The 16,656-nt window shown below is 50.8% G+C and overlaps 1 protein-coding gene across 2 annotated transcripts in view; it reads left to right on the forward strand.

The window, feature by feature from the left end:
- The first annotated feature begins 509 nt into the window (after positions 1 to 509).
- The window catches only part of HCK (HCK proto-oncogene, Src family tyrosine kinase), a 38,464-nt gene continuing 22,317 nt past the window's right edge, over positions 510 to 16,656 (forward strand). The window contains exons 1-3 of one of the 2 annotated variants that reach the window (XM_079128231.1): positions 545 to 668; positions 4,116 to 4,387; positions 16,422 to 16,539. In XM_079128231.1, coding sequence (XP_078984357.1) covers positions 4,308 to 4,387; positions 16,422 to 16,539 — 198 coding nt within the window. In that variant the 5' untranslated portion in view covers positions 545 to 668; positions 4,116 to 4,307. Of the gene's footprint in view, positions 669 to 4,115; positions 4,388 to 16,421; positions 16,540 to 16,656 lie in introns of both variants that reach the window. The other variant, XM_079128230.1, reaches the window with a different exon arrangement.

Below are 16,656 nucleotides of genomic sequence, written 5' to 3' on the forward strand. Positions count from 1 at the left end.
GGATCTTGGGAGGAGGAGACCGGGTCCTGAGGTTTTTGGAGCAACTGGTTATAATTCTTTAGACACGGGGTTGGAAAATCCCAGGACTGGAATGCATTAGCGGGGGTTGTTGGAAACTGGGAGGAGGGTGGGAGTTAGGGTTCGGGTCTGTGATGGTTAAGATCCCCCGGGACTTGGTGGCAGTTACAAGTCTCTGATGGATGGTGTTAAAAAAAAAAAAAAAAAAAAAAAAAAAAAAGTCTTTGGAGGTGAGATTAGGATCCTGGGAGCAGGAGACAGGTAGGAACCTTGGGGAACTGGTTAGGATCCCCGGGGTGGGGACAGCAGAGTCTTGGAGGGTGGTGTCGGGACACTTTGGGGGCGTGGTTTGCATAGCTCAGGGCGCGGCTAAGGCGCCCAGATGGCCCGTGGGCGCCACCGGGTTCTTGGTTCCAGCCCCGGGTGCACAGACCAGAGTTAGAGGCGAGTGGGCGGGGACCGCGACAGTTGAGCGCTGGGACAGCCAAGAGGACCGCGACGCCGAAGCCCCTGCAGCGGCCCCAGCCTCCTGATCTCCAGTCAGCCCACCTTCTGCGCGGGGTGCCCCGGGCCCCGGGAGCTGCTGAGCTGGGGGGGCGCTCGAGCTGCGAGGATCCCGGCTGCCCGCCGGACCAGGAGCGGGCGCCCAGGTGAGTGCTGCGGCCGGGGCTGGGGGCCACCGGGACCGGGAGCTCGGCGGGTCTCGGCTTGGCGCGGGGAGCCGGGGCCCCGTCAGGGCTCTCGATGGGGGGCACTGGGGACAGCGAGGGGAGAAGGGATCGTCGGGGGAGCGGCGGAGGGTCTAGGAAGAGGGGTCGCCGGCGAGGGGCGGGTGGCCGGGTGAGGGAGGGACCGCCACCGCCCCGCTTCGAACTTGGGATAGTCAGAGGAACGCGAAGTTGGGACTGCGGAGTGACTTTATACAGGAACTGCCACTTCTCTGGGCCGTCCAGGTTCCCCTTCTGCAAAAGAAAAAAAAAAAAAAAGAGAGAGAAGCCGGAGAGGGGAAGGCCCTTACGGTTCCCAATGGGGGCGGGTTACGCTGGGTTGGCAGCCAGCGTGGGGACAGGGGCAGCTGGCGGGGGCGTGGCCGTGCTGCAGCTGGATCGCTAAGCTCATTCCTCCTCCTCAACCCCACCCGCTGCCACCGGCCCCCGCCCCCAGCCGGCCTCTAGGTCAGAGCCCACACCTCTTAAACCCGGTCACAGGACGTCTGTCCCCTGGCTCAGCTCTGTGAGAACGTGGGCAAGTCACTCTCCTCCCTCTTCCAATTCCAATTTCCTCACCTGTAAAACGGGAGTTTTGTCTTCCTTTCAAGGCAGTCGTGGGCTCGAGCATGCGAGAGGTGATATTTGTGGGACAGTTCAGTGTAGTGCTCAGGGCAGGGGACACGGGGGTGGGGGACAAGCTGTCTACTGGATCCTGGGCAGAGTGTTTGCACTTTCTGTGCCTCGGTTTCGGAAACCATATGATGGGGATGCTCATAATACAAGCCTGAATATCCTTTATCTGAAATCCATAAGTGTTTTGGATTTCAGATATTTTCAGATTTCTGAATATTTGCAAGAACCAGATGAGATATCTTGGGGAGGAGACCCAAGTCTATGGCGAAATTCACATAAGTTTCATAAACACCTAGCCTGAAGGGAATCAGTGCAATATTTTTTGTGCACTCGGGTTTTGACAATGACCAGGCCACAGGAGGCCGCTTGTGGAATTCTCCATGTATGGGGTCAGGTTAGTGCTCAAAAACCTTCAGATTGGGGCTTGGAAATGCTTTTTCCTGAGGTCGCTTTGAAGATTAAGTACGGAAGGAAAGCTCTTAAGGCACATACACTTCGTGCTCGTTGATTCCGTCACATGCATTGTTTCCTAGGTCTAGCCTCTGGTTCTCAAACTGCACCCCTCACTCACCACCTGGAGGCCTGTTGAACTCAGTGCAGAGCTGGGGTTGCAGCTCAGTGGTAGAGCGATTGCCTAGCACGCCCTGGATTCCGTTCTCAGCACCACATATAAATGAATAAATAAAATAAGGGTCCGTTGACAACTAAAAGTATATTTTATAAAAGAGAAAAAAAAAACTCATAAAAAAACCCTGACACCAGAGATTCTGCCTCAGGAGATCTGCTATAGGACATGGAGAATTTCCATTTGCAGGGGATGCTGAGGCTGCCCAGGGACCCCACTTTGAGAACCACTTGGCTGGCACAGAAGGACCACAGTAGAGATGTGACCTTATTTCATGGTTTTTTTTTTTTTTTTTTTCTTCCTTCTCCTTTTTCTGGGGGGTGAGTGGGAGGGGTGTGGAGTCATCATGTTAAAACACAGAAAAGCAAACATCCCAGGAATCTATCACCCAGAATTAAAGGATGTCAGTATTTTGTCTTGTATGCCTCAGATGTTTTAAAAAATAAAATTACTAAACATACAAGTTAAGCCTTCCACCATATCTCTCCGTCCTGTTTCCCTCCCCAGAGGCGACCTGTGTCCTGGATTATAGACCTTCTGGTTCATGCCCTATAATGTATTGCACCTATAGGTATGCATGCCAACACATGGAATTGTTTTCTGTGTTTTAAAGACCTACTGCAGCACCCCCTAATTCCAAGACCCTCAGTAGATGCCTGAAACTGGATAATACCGAACCCTACGTATTCATTACTTTGCTACTTCTCTTTGGCATAACCGAATTGCCAGTGTCAGTATTCTTGTGCTTTGGGGCCATTAAGTAAAATAAGTGTTATTTGCCAGATATTCTGGCCCACGCCTGTAACCCCAGTGACATGGGAGGCTGAGGCAGGAGGATGGCAAGTTCTAGACCAGTCTCAACAACTTGATGAGACCCTCAACAACTGAGCAAGACCCTATTTCAAAATTTAAAAGTTTTTAGAAAGGGAGCTGGGGATGTCGTTCAGTGGTAAAGCACCCCTGGGTTTTATCTCCAGTACCAAAAAAAAAAAAAAAAAAAAAAAGTCACTTCAACACAAGAACTGTGGCACCATCACAGTTGATTTGATAATGATCAGGACTAAAGAAACCGGGCTCCTGTAATCCTAGGGGCTCCGGAGGCTGAGGCAGGAGGATCGAGAGTTCAAAGCCAGCCTCAGCAACTCACTGAGACGCTGTCTCTAAATAAAATAGGAAATAGGGCTGAGGATGTGGCTCAGTGGTTGAGTGCCCCTGAGTTCATTCCCTGGTACCTCCCCCCAAAAAGGGGCTGCTGTCACCACTCCCTTGTGTGAGAGGAGTGCTTAGCCCCAGATGGGCCACCCAGGGGGTCTGGTGCAGAGAAGAGAGAAGAATCCAGCTGTGCCGACCTCACCTCCCTCTCTAGACCCAGGCTTCTTCTCCAGGCCCGGGGCTTCAGCTCCCGCAGTTCCGTTCTCCTGGTTCCCTGTAGGAGGTGCTTCCGTAGTAGGTACTCACAAAGTCAAAGTGTGAATCTTTTTATCACAACATTTTCCTATATTGCTGTACATTCTCCTCTGTGCCTTTACTTAACAGAACCAGCATAATGTCGCGGGTACACTTTTTACCCCACTTACGTGCTTAGCATTACCTCGTATTTTTCCCAGGCCATTAAAACGTCCTTGGGTTTTTTAATGGCCGTCTACTATTCTGCTCCGAGGCAGCGTGAGTTGTTTCTAGACGAGCCCTCTTATGTAGTTTGCGATTTTAAAAAATTTTAAATCAAGGTGACGTTCACACAGCTTTATAAAATTAACCATTTTAAAGTGAACAACCAAGTGGCATCTAGGACATCCACACTGTTGTGTGACCATCACCTCCAGGTAGTTTCGAAACATTTTCGACACCCCAAAGGAGGTTCCCGATGGGCACCCATTAAGTGGCTGTTCCCATTCCCAACCCACCATTCCCTGGCAACCACCAATCTGCATTTTGTATTTGGACTAAATTATTCTGAGTATTTCGTATAAATGGAATCAGACGATATGTGACTTTTTGTGTCTATTTTTTTTTTTTTTTTTTTTTTTTTTTTTTTTTTTTTTTTTACTGGGGATTGAGCCCAGGGATGCTTAAACACTGAGCTACATTCCCAGCCCTTTTTAATTTAATTTTTCTTTATTTTGAGACAGCGTCTCACTAAGTTGCTGAGGGCCTTGCTAAGTTGTTGAGGCTGGCCTTGAACTTGCGATCCTCCAGCTTCAACGTCCCATGTCACTGGGATTACAGGGGTGCGCCAGTGTCTGATGTAGGATCATGTTTTCGAGGTTCACCCACATGCTAACTAGTGTTGGCACTTCCTCCCGCTGTGGGTGACTCATTGCATGGACAGACCGCAGTCTGTGCAGGAGATTTCGGTTCCCACCGCTGGACTCCGGTGCTGCGGTGGACCTGCATTTGCTTGGTACGTCTTTCCATTTCCTTGGGTTTGTAGCTGGGGTGGAATTGCTAGGTCATACAGTCATTCTATGTTTAGCTTTTTGAGGAATTGCCAAACTGTTTCCTACCAGCAACGTACAAGGGCTCCAGTCTCCTCTGTAGGCCCACTGGAATATAATTATTGTGATTTTTATTACCATCCTAGTGGGTGTGGAATGATTTTTTTTTTTCCCCTGTGCTGTGGATTGAACCCGTGGCTTCACACATGCTGGGCAGATGCTCTACTATGAGCTACACCCCAGCCCCCAAAACACGAACCTTAATCTATCCCAGGCAGGCTGCTTTCTGGGAGGCGCTTGCCCCAGGGGGTGAGGAGAAGGCAGTTGGCATCCCGGGACTGGCCAGGCCAGGACTTGGACGCTAACTCTCCTAGCCATCTGACTCTCCAATCATGATAAGTCTTCACCTTTTTCGTAGAAAAGGAATGCAAGGACTAGAGACGGTAAGTTACTTTTCCAAAGTCACACAGCAAGTTAGTGGTACAGTTGCTCTCAGTCCCCATCTTTCTAAACAAATCCCCACAGTAATTTGGTCCCCATCCCGCGTCTCCAGGCCTGGGAGTAGAGTGGGTAACGACGTCCTGGGCCAGTGGCCATGGCCACATGCGCTGCCCTCCACTGCGATGGCACTGCCCTGGGACTCGCGTGCCTCGAGCGCCCCTGGAGTCACCTGCCTGCACTCCCAGCATCCCCCCTGAGTCCTTGGACCAGGAGCTCTAGATGCAACCAAGAGCATAGAGTCTCATCCTCGGCTCCGCCAGAGAAATGAAGGACAGTAGGACCGAGCGCAGCCGCCGAACCTGAATCTGAGCGCTGGTTCCGTCTCAGGAGCTGTGGAGCAGCGGGCAGATTTCTTCACTCTCTGAGTCTCGGTTTGCTCGTCTGAAACATGGGAATCAGAGGGATCCCACATCGTCAGCTGTTCAATCGAGTTCCTCTTCTGTTAACGCACACACGCACAAAACAACAACGACACCGCACAGTTAATATGCGTACGTGTGTCTTAATTTGAGTTTCCCCAGACGCAGACCCTAAACCAGGTTTCACATTCAAATAGGTTATCTGGGAACCAAATCCAGAAACCATGGCAGTAGAGTGGGAAAGAGAAGGTAGAAAGGCACGTTACTGAGCCAGTTGTACTGTGGGCCTCGGGAGCCAGTGCAGAGCACGCTCGAGGGGTGTGGGACGGGGACATTTGTCCTCCTGCACCTGTCAGCCCTTGGTCAAAGGCTGCTCCCCGGCCAAGACAATTCTCTAGCACTTCTAGTTTGCCAAGTTTGTGGGCAGAGCCATAGCTGCCAAGAAACCTGTCAGGCAAAGAGACATAGGTGCTGGCAATTGAAGGCCAGCCAGAATGTTCCAGAGTGGGACCCGGCTGAGTGACGGGCATCAACGGCACCGGCCTCCACATACATGTATGTAGAGGCAGAGGCAGAGGCCCGATGTCGGCAGAGGTTGTCTGCGTGGGAAGGGGAGGAGAGGTAGAAGGAACGATCAGAGGGTACCTTAGGTTTATCTGTGATGTTTAAAAGTTGAACCAAAAGAATGAGCCTTCCTAGGCGTTACCAGGTGACGAATGGTCATTTCTGAATAAAAAATTACACGCTCCAAAATACAAAAGAAACGGACCCTGGAACCCTGTCAACTTAAAAAGGAAAACTGAAAAAGAAACAACTCGTGTTACTGTGGCTGCAAGGACCCCACGTGGGGGACAGGATGGGAGGAGCTGAGCTTGGAGCAGCTGGGCGGGTCAGAGCGGAAAGTCGCCCCTGCGGCCAGTGGGCCGCTGTGTCCTGTCTGAGGGGGGCGCTCCACTCCCGCCAAGGAGAGGAGGCTTTTTCTTCTCCAAACAGGAATGAGCGAACACAGATCACCCTTCCCAGTTTAAATCACGATCACAACTGCTGATTAGACGGGAAATCTGGAGCATCGGGGAAGCTAACAGGAACTTCATTCATTCATTCAAACCGGAATTTTATTGAGCACATACTGTGTCCCAGTTTTCCATGCTGGGCAGCAGCACAGGCCATTTTGTTAGCAAAGACGCCTGAGAGAGAACGAGGGGCAAAACCAGGGGGGCTGGAGGATCCCTGAGATGTCCAGGGTGATCTGACCCCTAATGGAGGGAAGAAGGGAGGGAGGGAAAGCGGAGTGCTGAGCCCACCCCTGCGGCTCTAAGGAAAGAGGTTCCCCCAGACGTGGGCTGCCTCGGTCTCCCAGCCACGCTCTGGCATTGGCGAGGGGCAACCCATGGGACTGGTGATGGCCTTCAAAGCACAGCAGCCGGGCTGTCGGTCCACTGTGCTGTCGGCAGCCGGAGATCCAAGAAGTACACCCCGTGGAGGAGTAGCCACACCGTGAAGAAGAGCTGGGAGTCAGGGGACCGGGCAGGGGTCACAGTTTAGCCAGGGAAACGAGGGCGGGCCTCTCTGAGAAGCCAAGGTCTTTGAAGAGACCTGGATGAAGTGAAGGAGGCTTTCTGGGTGAAGAACATTCCAGAAAGCAACACGTGCCACGACTCGGAGGGGGAAGCCTGGTTGGTGAGCTGAAGAGCAAGAAGGGTGTGGTGGACACAGCAGGGTGGCGGAGAGGCCCTGGTGCAGGTCTGCTGGGTGGAGGCCAGCTCAGACCCAGGAGGCCTCAACCACCTGGAGGTGACGGAGCGGGGAGGCCTGGATCTGGAGCAGAAGGCACAGGCGGCCTGACTCACGTTCTTAAAGGCTTATTTGGAAGAGGCAGAAAGAGAATTCAAGTCCAGCTCTGACTTAAGCCTCTGCTGCTCCCCCGCTGCCCTCGCCCCTGCTGCCTTAGAGATAAAATGATTCCAGGGAGGCTCGCTGGGGCTCTGGACTTGACCCAGCGACGCAAGGCAAGGCCGCTGTCGAGCACAGGAAGAGTTCAGGGTGCGGTTCCAACAGGCTGTGGAACACGGGCCCACGCTCTGACTGGACCACGTGAATGACCAGGGCCCTGCGTCCTTCTGCAGGTCATCCTGTCACTTGCTGTGTGTGAACCTGGGCCCAACACCAGCCCTGTCTGGGGCGGTCACTCCACCCGCGGGATGAAGGCGTTCATCTCCCAAGTCCCTTCCTGTCTGCAGAATCAAGATCTTGAGCTCTCTCAGAGAGGGGCACAGAGAGAAGCCGGGGTGGCCCCACATGTCCAGTAGGGACAACAGTCACTTGGGGATAAGGATGGCTCATTTGGAAGACAGGGAATCTGGGGAAAAGGAGCCACCGGGCCCTGCACCCCAGAAGCTGCTCCGGAAGGACTCGGTCCCTGTTGCGGGAAGACCCTGCTCCCTGCCCCCATGACTGAGCTCTTCCGAGAAGGGAAAGTTCCTCTACTGGACATCCTTGAGCCACAGGCCCCGTCTGCCGCCTTCCCGAGCTTCCTGTTTGGGTTCCTCATTCCTCTGTACCCTCGCCACCTGCCACCTCTGGGGCCGACCCCAGTGAATGATGAATGGCAGGAGAGCTGAGGACCAGCTCCCCCTGCCCTGACCGGCGGGGAGACCCTCTTGCTCATGGGTCTTCATTTTCCTGTCTGAGGTGTGGGTTCGTAACTCTGGTCTCTGACTTCAGTCACATGTGGCCAGGCGTGGAGGGTGGAGCACAAGTCCTTCACTCCACCGATGAATGTGGAGGGCCTGTGATGTGCCAGGCTCGGTTTAGGCTTGGCTTCAGTGCCCCCCGCTTAACGGGGTCCATACTGCACCCGTCCTCACCTACTCTATGGGTCTAGTATCAGCTTAGTTTCTCTTATACCAAAACTGCTACCAGAAGCCAGGCATGGTGACACGTGTCTGAATCCCAGCGGCTCGGAGGCTGAGGCAGGAGGATCATGAGTTCAAAGTCAGCCTCAGCAAAAACGAGGTACTAAGCAACTCGGTGAGACCCTGTCTCTAAATAAAATACAAAATAGGGCTGGGGATGTGGCGCAGTGGTCGATTGCCCCTGAGTGCAATCTCTGGCATACACACACACACACACACACACACACACACACACACACGATGCTATCAGAGAAGTTTTTCTATCAGTCATTTACACTTGAGTATGAATTGCAATGCATTATAAGAATTTCCTCCTTCTTGGACAGTATTCTTTGGTGTTTAAGGAAACAAAAATCCAACTCAAACTGGCTCAAGCAGAAGAGGGAGGTTTTTGGAAAGTCCATGAAATACCAGCTGCAAGCAGGACTGGATCCAAACTTGGCAATCTGTATTTCTCTATTTCTAGACTCTGTTTAGCTGCTACAAGCCCATTTTCTAGCCAAAAGCCACAGACTGACTCTTCTCAACCAGGATTGAGTCACATGCCCATTTCTGCTTCTATTGCCTCAACTCTGACTGGCCAGAACTGGTCATGGCCAGGCCGGGACTATAGCTCAGTGGTAGAGCACTTGCCTATCACGTGTGAGGCACTGGGTTCAATCCTCAGCACCACATGAAAATAAATGAATAGAATAAAATAAAGATATTGTGTCCATCTACTATATATATATATATATATATATATATATATATATATATTTAAATTTATTAAAAAAAAAAAAAGAATTGGTCATGGCCTAGCAGACCATGCCTGCTGCAGGGCTGGAGGGGACTGGAGTCAGCCCTATGCCACCCCCACATCGATGGGAGAGAAGAAGAGGGAGCAGAAGGCATGCAGGAAAGAACTCCTTTTCCAGATTCTCAGGTCACGTTTGGAGAACTTGAGGCCCAGAGAAGAACTGAGTCTTGCCTATGGTCACACAGTGAGCTCTTGACAGAAGGAGCGTCCCCAGGGCTCTGCCGTCCCCCGCCTTTGCAGCCCTCTGCTTGGGCACAGACACGCCCAGAGAGCCAACTGGCCCATCCAGGGATGCTCAGGCAGCGCCTGGCCTTCCCGCCTTGGGCTCACGTGCAGCAGAGGCCTCCCCAGCCCAGCCAGCGTGGCAGGCGACCGTGGGAAGCCGCGGGGCCGGCAGGCCACTCTTCTCATTTCCCTCCCACGCAGCGCCTGCAGAAGCTGAGGGACAGGAGCAGGTTTCAGGTTCCGGGGTGGGCAGTGGCCTGAGAAAGTGTCTGAGCCAGGCGTCCATGGCTCTGAGCTCGTGTGGGGCCAGGGACTCCTTCTGCTCTCAGAGTTTGGTTATGACCCTCACTGCTAAAGAATCGTGTGCACATGGAGGTTTTAAAACGTCTCTCACATCCCTCATTGTGAGAACCTCAGGCCAAGCCCAAGAAACAAGTGCCTCCTTTCTTTTTAAAAATGAGACTCAGAGCAGGGAAGTGACTGGACTAAGGTTGCTTAGTCAATTGACAGCAGAACCATAATCCACACCTGGTCCAGCCTCCATTCCACTATCTTGATGGGTCTCAAAATTCAGCATGCAGAACCATTGGAATTACGTATTCCAGGCCCTCACTCCTGGAGACTAGTTCATTCAACCTAGTATGTGACCCAGGAATAGGCAAGAATCAGTGAAGACCCAGTCCATGCCCATGCCATGTGGCAAAAACCCAGCTTGAATTGGCTTAGGCAAAAATGAGAACTTAATTTGCTCATGAATTAGAAAAATCCTGGGGTTTATAAGCTTCAGGCATAGCTGTATCCAGGTGCTCACACTTACCATCAGGAATCACTATGTCTTCATCCCTCAGCTCTGTTGTCCTCCGTAGTGGTTTCACTCTAAAGCAACCTCTCTTTTCATGACGTCAAGATGATTCTCAAGAGCCCCAGGTTCCTACATCATGATTTACAGAGACTGCCTTTTTCCTAAAGTTTCCAGCAAAATTCAGTGAACACTCAGCCTCAGTAAGAATCACACACTCGTCTATAGCTAGATCAATTGCTAAGGCCAGGGAACATAGGATTCTTTGATCATCCTAAAGGCAAGAGTGGGGTAACCCCGCCACACCTCATGTACCAAGAAGGAGAAGGTTGTTTTCCCAGAGGAAAATCCAGGCACTGTTAGAAGAGGGATGAATGCCAATTACACCTGTCATCCCAGCAGCTCCAGAGGCTGAGGCAGGAGGATCATGAGTTCAAAGCCAGCCTCAGCAACTTAGCGAGGCCCTAAGCAACTCAGCAAGGTCCTGTTTCAAGATAAAATGGAAAAAGGGCTAGGGATGTGGCTCAGTGGCTACGTGCCCCTGGGTTCCATCCCCAGTGCAGATACTGAGGATGCAGAGCAAAAGATGTTCACCGGGCCACCGTTCTAACTAAAATGTGCACCTTGGTTACCTGGGGACCTTGTTAAAATGCACGCTGTGTTTGGAAGGTGGGGTCTGAGGTTCTGCGTTTCTAACAGGTTTCTAACAGGAGGTTGATGCTGCTGGTTTCTCACTGGCCACACCCTGAGTGCCAGACACTCTGTTATGCTTTTTTTTTTTTTTGGTACCCAGGATTGAACCCAGGGTGCCTAACCACTGAGCCACATCCCCAGCCCTTTTTTATTTATTTATTTTTTATTTAGAGACAGGGTCTTGCTGTGTTGCTTAGGGCCTCACTGAGTTGCTGAGGCTGGCTCTAAACTTGCAATCCTCCTGCCTCAGCCTCCCGAGCCCTGGGATTGCAGGCCTGCGCCACCGCACCTGGCAACCCTGCTGCATTTCGAAGCTCACTTCAGGCCACTCTGACCCTGACCCAGGGCATCCTGCCAGAGGTCCTGGGCTGCATAAATCTCTTCCGTCATCCTTTCCCCACCCCACCCCATTCCATGGTTCCCAACTCCCTGAACATCAGTGACGCATTTGAGAAACACTCGTCAGCCTACTGCAGACGGCTGCCGAATCACAGTGGGAGAAATTATCCATTCTGCTCTTCAATGACCTCTAAGTGAGAGTGACGTGACAAATTTTTTGAATTTAGTGCTCAAAAAATATTTGTTCTGCTAAGTTACTGCTTCTGGGATCTTAAGATGATGGTGTACACGTTTCCAATTTTCCCTTCGCTCTTAGGGATTCTGGCTCAGTGATTATTCCTTTGAGGTTTTGTTTTGCTTTGTTTCATTGGTACCAGGGATTGAACCCAGGGCTGCTTAACCACGGAGCCACATCCCCAGCCATTTATATTTTTTATTTTGAGACAGGGTCTCACTCAGTTCCTTAGGGCCTTGCTAAGTGGCCGAGGTTGGCTTTGAACTTGCGATCCTCCTGCCTCAGCCTCCTGAGCCACTGGGATGACAGGCGTGCGCCACTGCGCCCAGCTTCCTTCCAGTCTTGAAGTGCTCCATAGATTGGGTTAATATTTTAAGTTCTTCCAAATCCTTTTGGAAATTGATTTTTCTCTGAAACACTCTGGACTTTCCCCAGCCTCTCTGTTCTTCAAAACCCAGCTCCTTAGTCTGCTGCTCAATTATCATCATAAACAGATGGCTTTTTCTGTTAGCATGCCAACATACGCATATATATTCATCTTACCAAAGGGTTTGATATTGTGGGTTTTTCATATTGTTTTTATCATCTAATATTACCGATTAACAATTTTTGCAATGTTAATAAGCATATTAACAGCATCCATATCTTTGCCACTCCCTATGATAGTATCTGTTATGGCGCCTCTGTCTCTCTGTCTCTCTGTCTCTCTGTCTGTCTCTCTCGCTCTTTCATTCAGTGCAGGGGCTTGAACCCAGAATCTCATGAATACTAGACAAGGGCTCTACCACTGAGCTGCATTCCCAGCAATGTGACACATGCACTGGGATTTAGACTTAGTACAAAGCCGGGCGCAGCACTGCATGCCTGTATCCCTTCCACTCAGGAGGCTGAGGCAGGAGGATCAAGAGTTTGAGGCCAGCCTCAGAAACTTAGTGAGACCCTGTCTCAAAAATAAAGAATAAAAAGAACTGGTTCAGTGGTAGAGTGCCTCTGGGTTCAATTCCTAATACTCCCGATCCCAAAAATAGACCTAGTGCAAGAGAAGAATGTAGGTCAGTGTGGTAAGCCTGTAATTGCAGCTACTCAGGAGGCTTAGGCAGGAGGATTGCTTGAGTCTGGGCGTTCAAGGTCAGCCTGGACAACATAGTAAGACCCCCATCTCAAAACAAAATAAATGCCTGTAGAAAGCACCAGATTATAAATGCGACTCGCATGACTTTCCTGGGGGACGTGGTAACGGACATTTCTGATGCCAACTGCACACCAGGCAGTGGACATGGTTGTCTTGGTTCAGGAGGATGGTCACATTTTACACAAATCTGGCATTGTGTCTCTTAAAAAAAAAAAAAAAAAAAAAAAAATCAAGCTTGATTGTGCCACATAGAGCTGATGGCAGTTTCCTGCTTGAACAGTCAGCCCCTCCAAGGCTTCAGCACTTCCGAGCTCCTGGCGGGAAGGTGTTTGGAACCATATGTGCTTATGCGCCTGAGCAGAGCTGCGGTGCCCAGGAGCAGGCGCGGTTTCGGTGAGCGTGTCTGTAGCGCCCACTGTGCGCTGGGCACTCCCCAGCCCTGTTCAGCTCAGCCCTGTTCAGCTCAGTCCTGTTCAGCTCAGTGCTCAGCACGCTCTGAGGCAGGAAACCACCATCCTTCCCAGAGACGGCCTGGAGCGGTGAATGAAAGCAAGCCCTTCGTAGAGACCCATCCCTCAGGACCCGGTGCCCATCATCTGTAACCTAAAATGACACTTGTTAAGCTTTCATTATGTGTGGGGCTGGAATCATGACGCTTGCGGAGAGAGATCCGTGGGCGCTCAGCCCGGCGGAGGAGCCGGAGGGGCGCAGTGGTACACGTTTGTGATCCCAGGGACTCGGGAGGCTGAGGCAGGAGGATCTCAGATTCAAAGTCAACCTCAGCAAAAGCAAGGCCCTAAGCAACTCAGTGAGACCCTGTCTCTAAATAAAATACAAACAGGGCTGGGGAGGTGGCTCAGTGGTTGAGTGCTCCTGAGCTCAGTTCCTGGTACAAAAAAAAAAAGGTGGAGGTGCCGCTCAATGTCACACAGCAGTTCTCTTCCCAGAATACCTTTATATTGGGCAAAATGTGTGAAATGCAATATAATTTTATGTCATGATAAACCACACAAGATGCTACTTGATCTCCCAGGACTGCGATACCTCTTTGTCACAAATCAAACCCGAGAGGTTGGCTTCAGTTTTAAACACACTCAAGTACATTACGAAATGGTGATTAATTGTGATGACTTTTCAAATTAATGAGCCAGCATTCCAAGACTCGGAGCGTGTTCCTTACTGGATTCACCAAATGAAGCCGAACAGCTCCTGTCTCGAGATGGTAAATCGTTCCCACTTCCCACCAGATGAACCCTGGTCAAGAAGAGGAATCTTTCCTTTTTTTAAAAGTCATTTTCCTAAGCGTAGGTATTTGGGATTTTTTTTTTTTTTTCTTTCTTAAGGTACAAACACATGTTTGTTTTAACAAGATATGGATGGCTGAGTTCTAGCTGCTTTTAGAAGGAAATCGCGATTTTGCGGAGACGTGGAAAGCAGCGCTTCCTCTTGTGGTTCTTCTGGTCTGCCTTCTCAGCAAACGGGCGCCCATTTCGAGCAAAAATAACAAAACACTGCTGCCACTTTTACAGTAAATTTTGAATTCAATCAGGCATCTTTAAGCATCTTTAAATTAATAGAGCAGTGAAGTCTGTGAGCTCTACCTCTTTTTTTTTAAATTTCTCATTTGTTCTCTTTAGTTATCCACGACAGTAGAACGTATTTTCACATATTATACATACATGGAGTATAACTTCCCATTCTTGTGGTTGTACGTGCTGTGGAGTTACACTGTTCAGTATTCATATATGAACATAGGAACGTTCTGTCCGGTTCATTCTACTGTTGTTCCCATTCCCATCCCCCACCTCTTCCCTTTATTCCCCTTTGTCTAATGCAATGAACTTCTCTTCTTCCCTCCCTGCCCTGCACATCAGAGAGAACAGTCAGCTTTTGGTTTTCTGGGATTGGTTTATTTCACTTAATGTGATAGTCTCCAGTTCCATCCACTTACCAGCAAATGCCATAAATTTCATTCTTCTTTATGGCCAAGTAATATTCCATTGTGTGTATATACCACATTTTCTTTATCCATTCATCTGTTGAAGGGCACCTAGGGTGATTCCATAGCTTAGCTATTGTGAATTGAACTGCTATAAACATTGATGTGGCTGTGTCACTATAATATGCTGATTTTTAAATCCTTTGGGTATATAACAAGGAGTGGCATAGCTAGGTCAAATGGTAGTTCCATTTCAAGTTTTCTGAGGAATCTCCATGCTGTTTTCCAGAGTGGTTGCACCAATTTGCAGTCCCACCAGCAATGAATGAATATACTTTTTCCCCCACATCCTCACCAACATTTATTGTTACTTGTATTTTTGATACTTGCCATTCGGACTGAAGTGAGATGAAATCTTAGAGCAGTTTTGATTTGCATTTCTCTAATTGCTAGAGATGTTCAACATTTTTTCATATATTTGTTGATCAGTTGTAGTTCTTCTGTGAAGTGTCTGTTCAGCTCCTTTGCCCATTTGTTGATTGGATTATTGGGTTTTTTGATGTTAAGTTTTTTGAGTTCTTTCTATACCCTGGAGATTAGTGCTCCATCTGAGATGCAGGTGGCAAAGTTCTTCTGTGAGCTCCACTTCTAAGACATCCCCCAAATCGCTCAGCTTTGTACCCCTTCTAAAGCCACCTCCTGCACCAGCTGCCGTCATCGGGTGCCTAGTGACCGCCACAGACTCCAGTGGGGCCCCCTGGCCTGCTCCCTGCAGCTCACACTTCACCCAGCAACAGTGGGAAGATTTAAAGTGAAAATTGAACCCCAGGGTTGTCCTGCCAGAAACTTGCCACCAATTGCAACTTCCTTAGAGTAAAATCCGAGTTCCTCATTGCCACAAGAAGACGTGGCAGCCTGGCCATGGAACACCCTGTCCCCTGCCCCGCAGCTGTAGCCGGGCCGGCCTGCTTTCATGGCCTCCTTCTACCACACACATTCCAGCCTCAGGGCCTTGGCATCTGCTCTTCCCACTGCCTGGAACACCATTCCCTCAGGGTGTCATACGACTGGCTCCTTGTGTCATTCAGACCCCAGGTCCAATATCGCCCCTAAAGGGGCCTTCCCCCGCGCCCTGTCTACGGCCTGCCCCCGTGTGCCTATGACAGGCTCCTTTTTCAACTTCTCGTTTTCCACTCACTAAATATCCTATTATTTTCTGTATCTCCCATTCTTCTTCAGTCGAGCCCCATGAGGACGTGGGCTTGTCCAATTGGTTTAGGGTTTAGAAAAGTACTCAGTAGGGGCTGGGGAGATAGCTCAGCTGGTAGAGTGCTTGCCTGTCAAGCATAAGGCCCTGAGTTCAAGCCCCAGGACCGCAAAAAAAAAAAAAAGAAAAGAAAAAGAAAAGTACTCAGTAAATGTTTATTGAGTGAATGAAGGACCAAATAAGTCTGAGAGGGAGAGAGGAGGGAGGGGAGGAGTCATAAACCAATTAGAAGACGATCCAGGGACACCGTGCCTTGATTACTCTGCAGCTAGGTCACTGGAGCCACACGGTGTGACCTCATCGTGTGACCTATTGCACAATAGTGGCCCAGTTTGGCTTTATCTGGTCCCTCAGCTAGAGACTCCTCTTTCCCCACCTGCACGCCTTCCTGTCCTTCCCACACCCTGCCAGCAGGCTCTGTTATCATCCCCATTTTGTGGATGAGGAGCTGAGACTGGCTTGGGTGCTGGGTGCCAGGAGAGTGGGCAATGGGCGCGGGTGGACTCAGGTGCCCAGGGTGAGCTGGGGCGTTCTGATCAGGAGTGGGCAGTGCCCACCACCCTCTGCCCGCTCTGCCCCCGGCCCTGTGACATTTCCATTATCCTCATGACTCACCCTCTGAGGAAACCCCACATGGCTCGGGTCCTGGGCCAGCGCCCCAGTGGACATGGTCCTGGACGTGGGGAAGCCCGGAAGGGCCAGGGAAAGTGGGAGCTGGCCGGGACCGGGCCTGGGAGGCGGCCTCCGACGACACCCCTAGTGGGCTCTGGACAACCTGGCCTCCCTTCTGCCTGCAGGATGGGGTGCATCAAGTCCAAGTTCCTCCGGGACAGAGGCAAGGTCTCCAAGTCTGAGCCCAGCATCAACCCACACAGCCCTGTGTACGTGCCAGACCCCACGACCCCCGTCAAGCCGGTGAGTAGGCGAGGAGCCTGCCCGGGCCACCTGCCAAGGCCCCAGAGGCGCCCCTCTTCCCAGGGCTGCGAGGGTGTGGTCAGGACCAGGCGGCGGTGCCTGCGCTCTACAGGATAC

Source organism: Sciurus vulgaris, assembly GCF_902686455.1.
Source record: "Sciurus vulgaris genome assembly, chromosome: 2".
Taxonomy (NCBI): domain Eukaryota; kingdom Metazoa; phylum Chordata; class Mammalia; order Rodentia; family Sciuridae; genus Sciurus; species Sciurus vulgaris.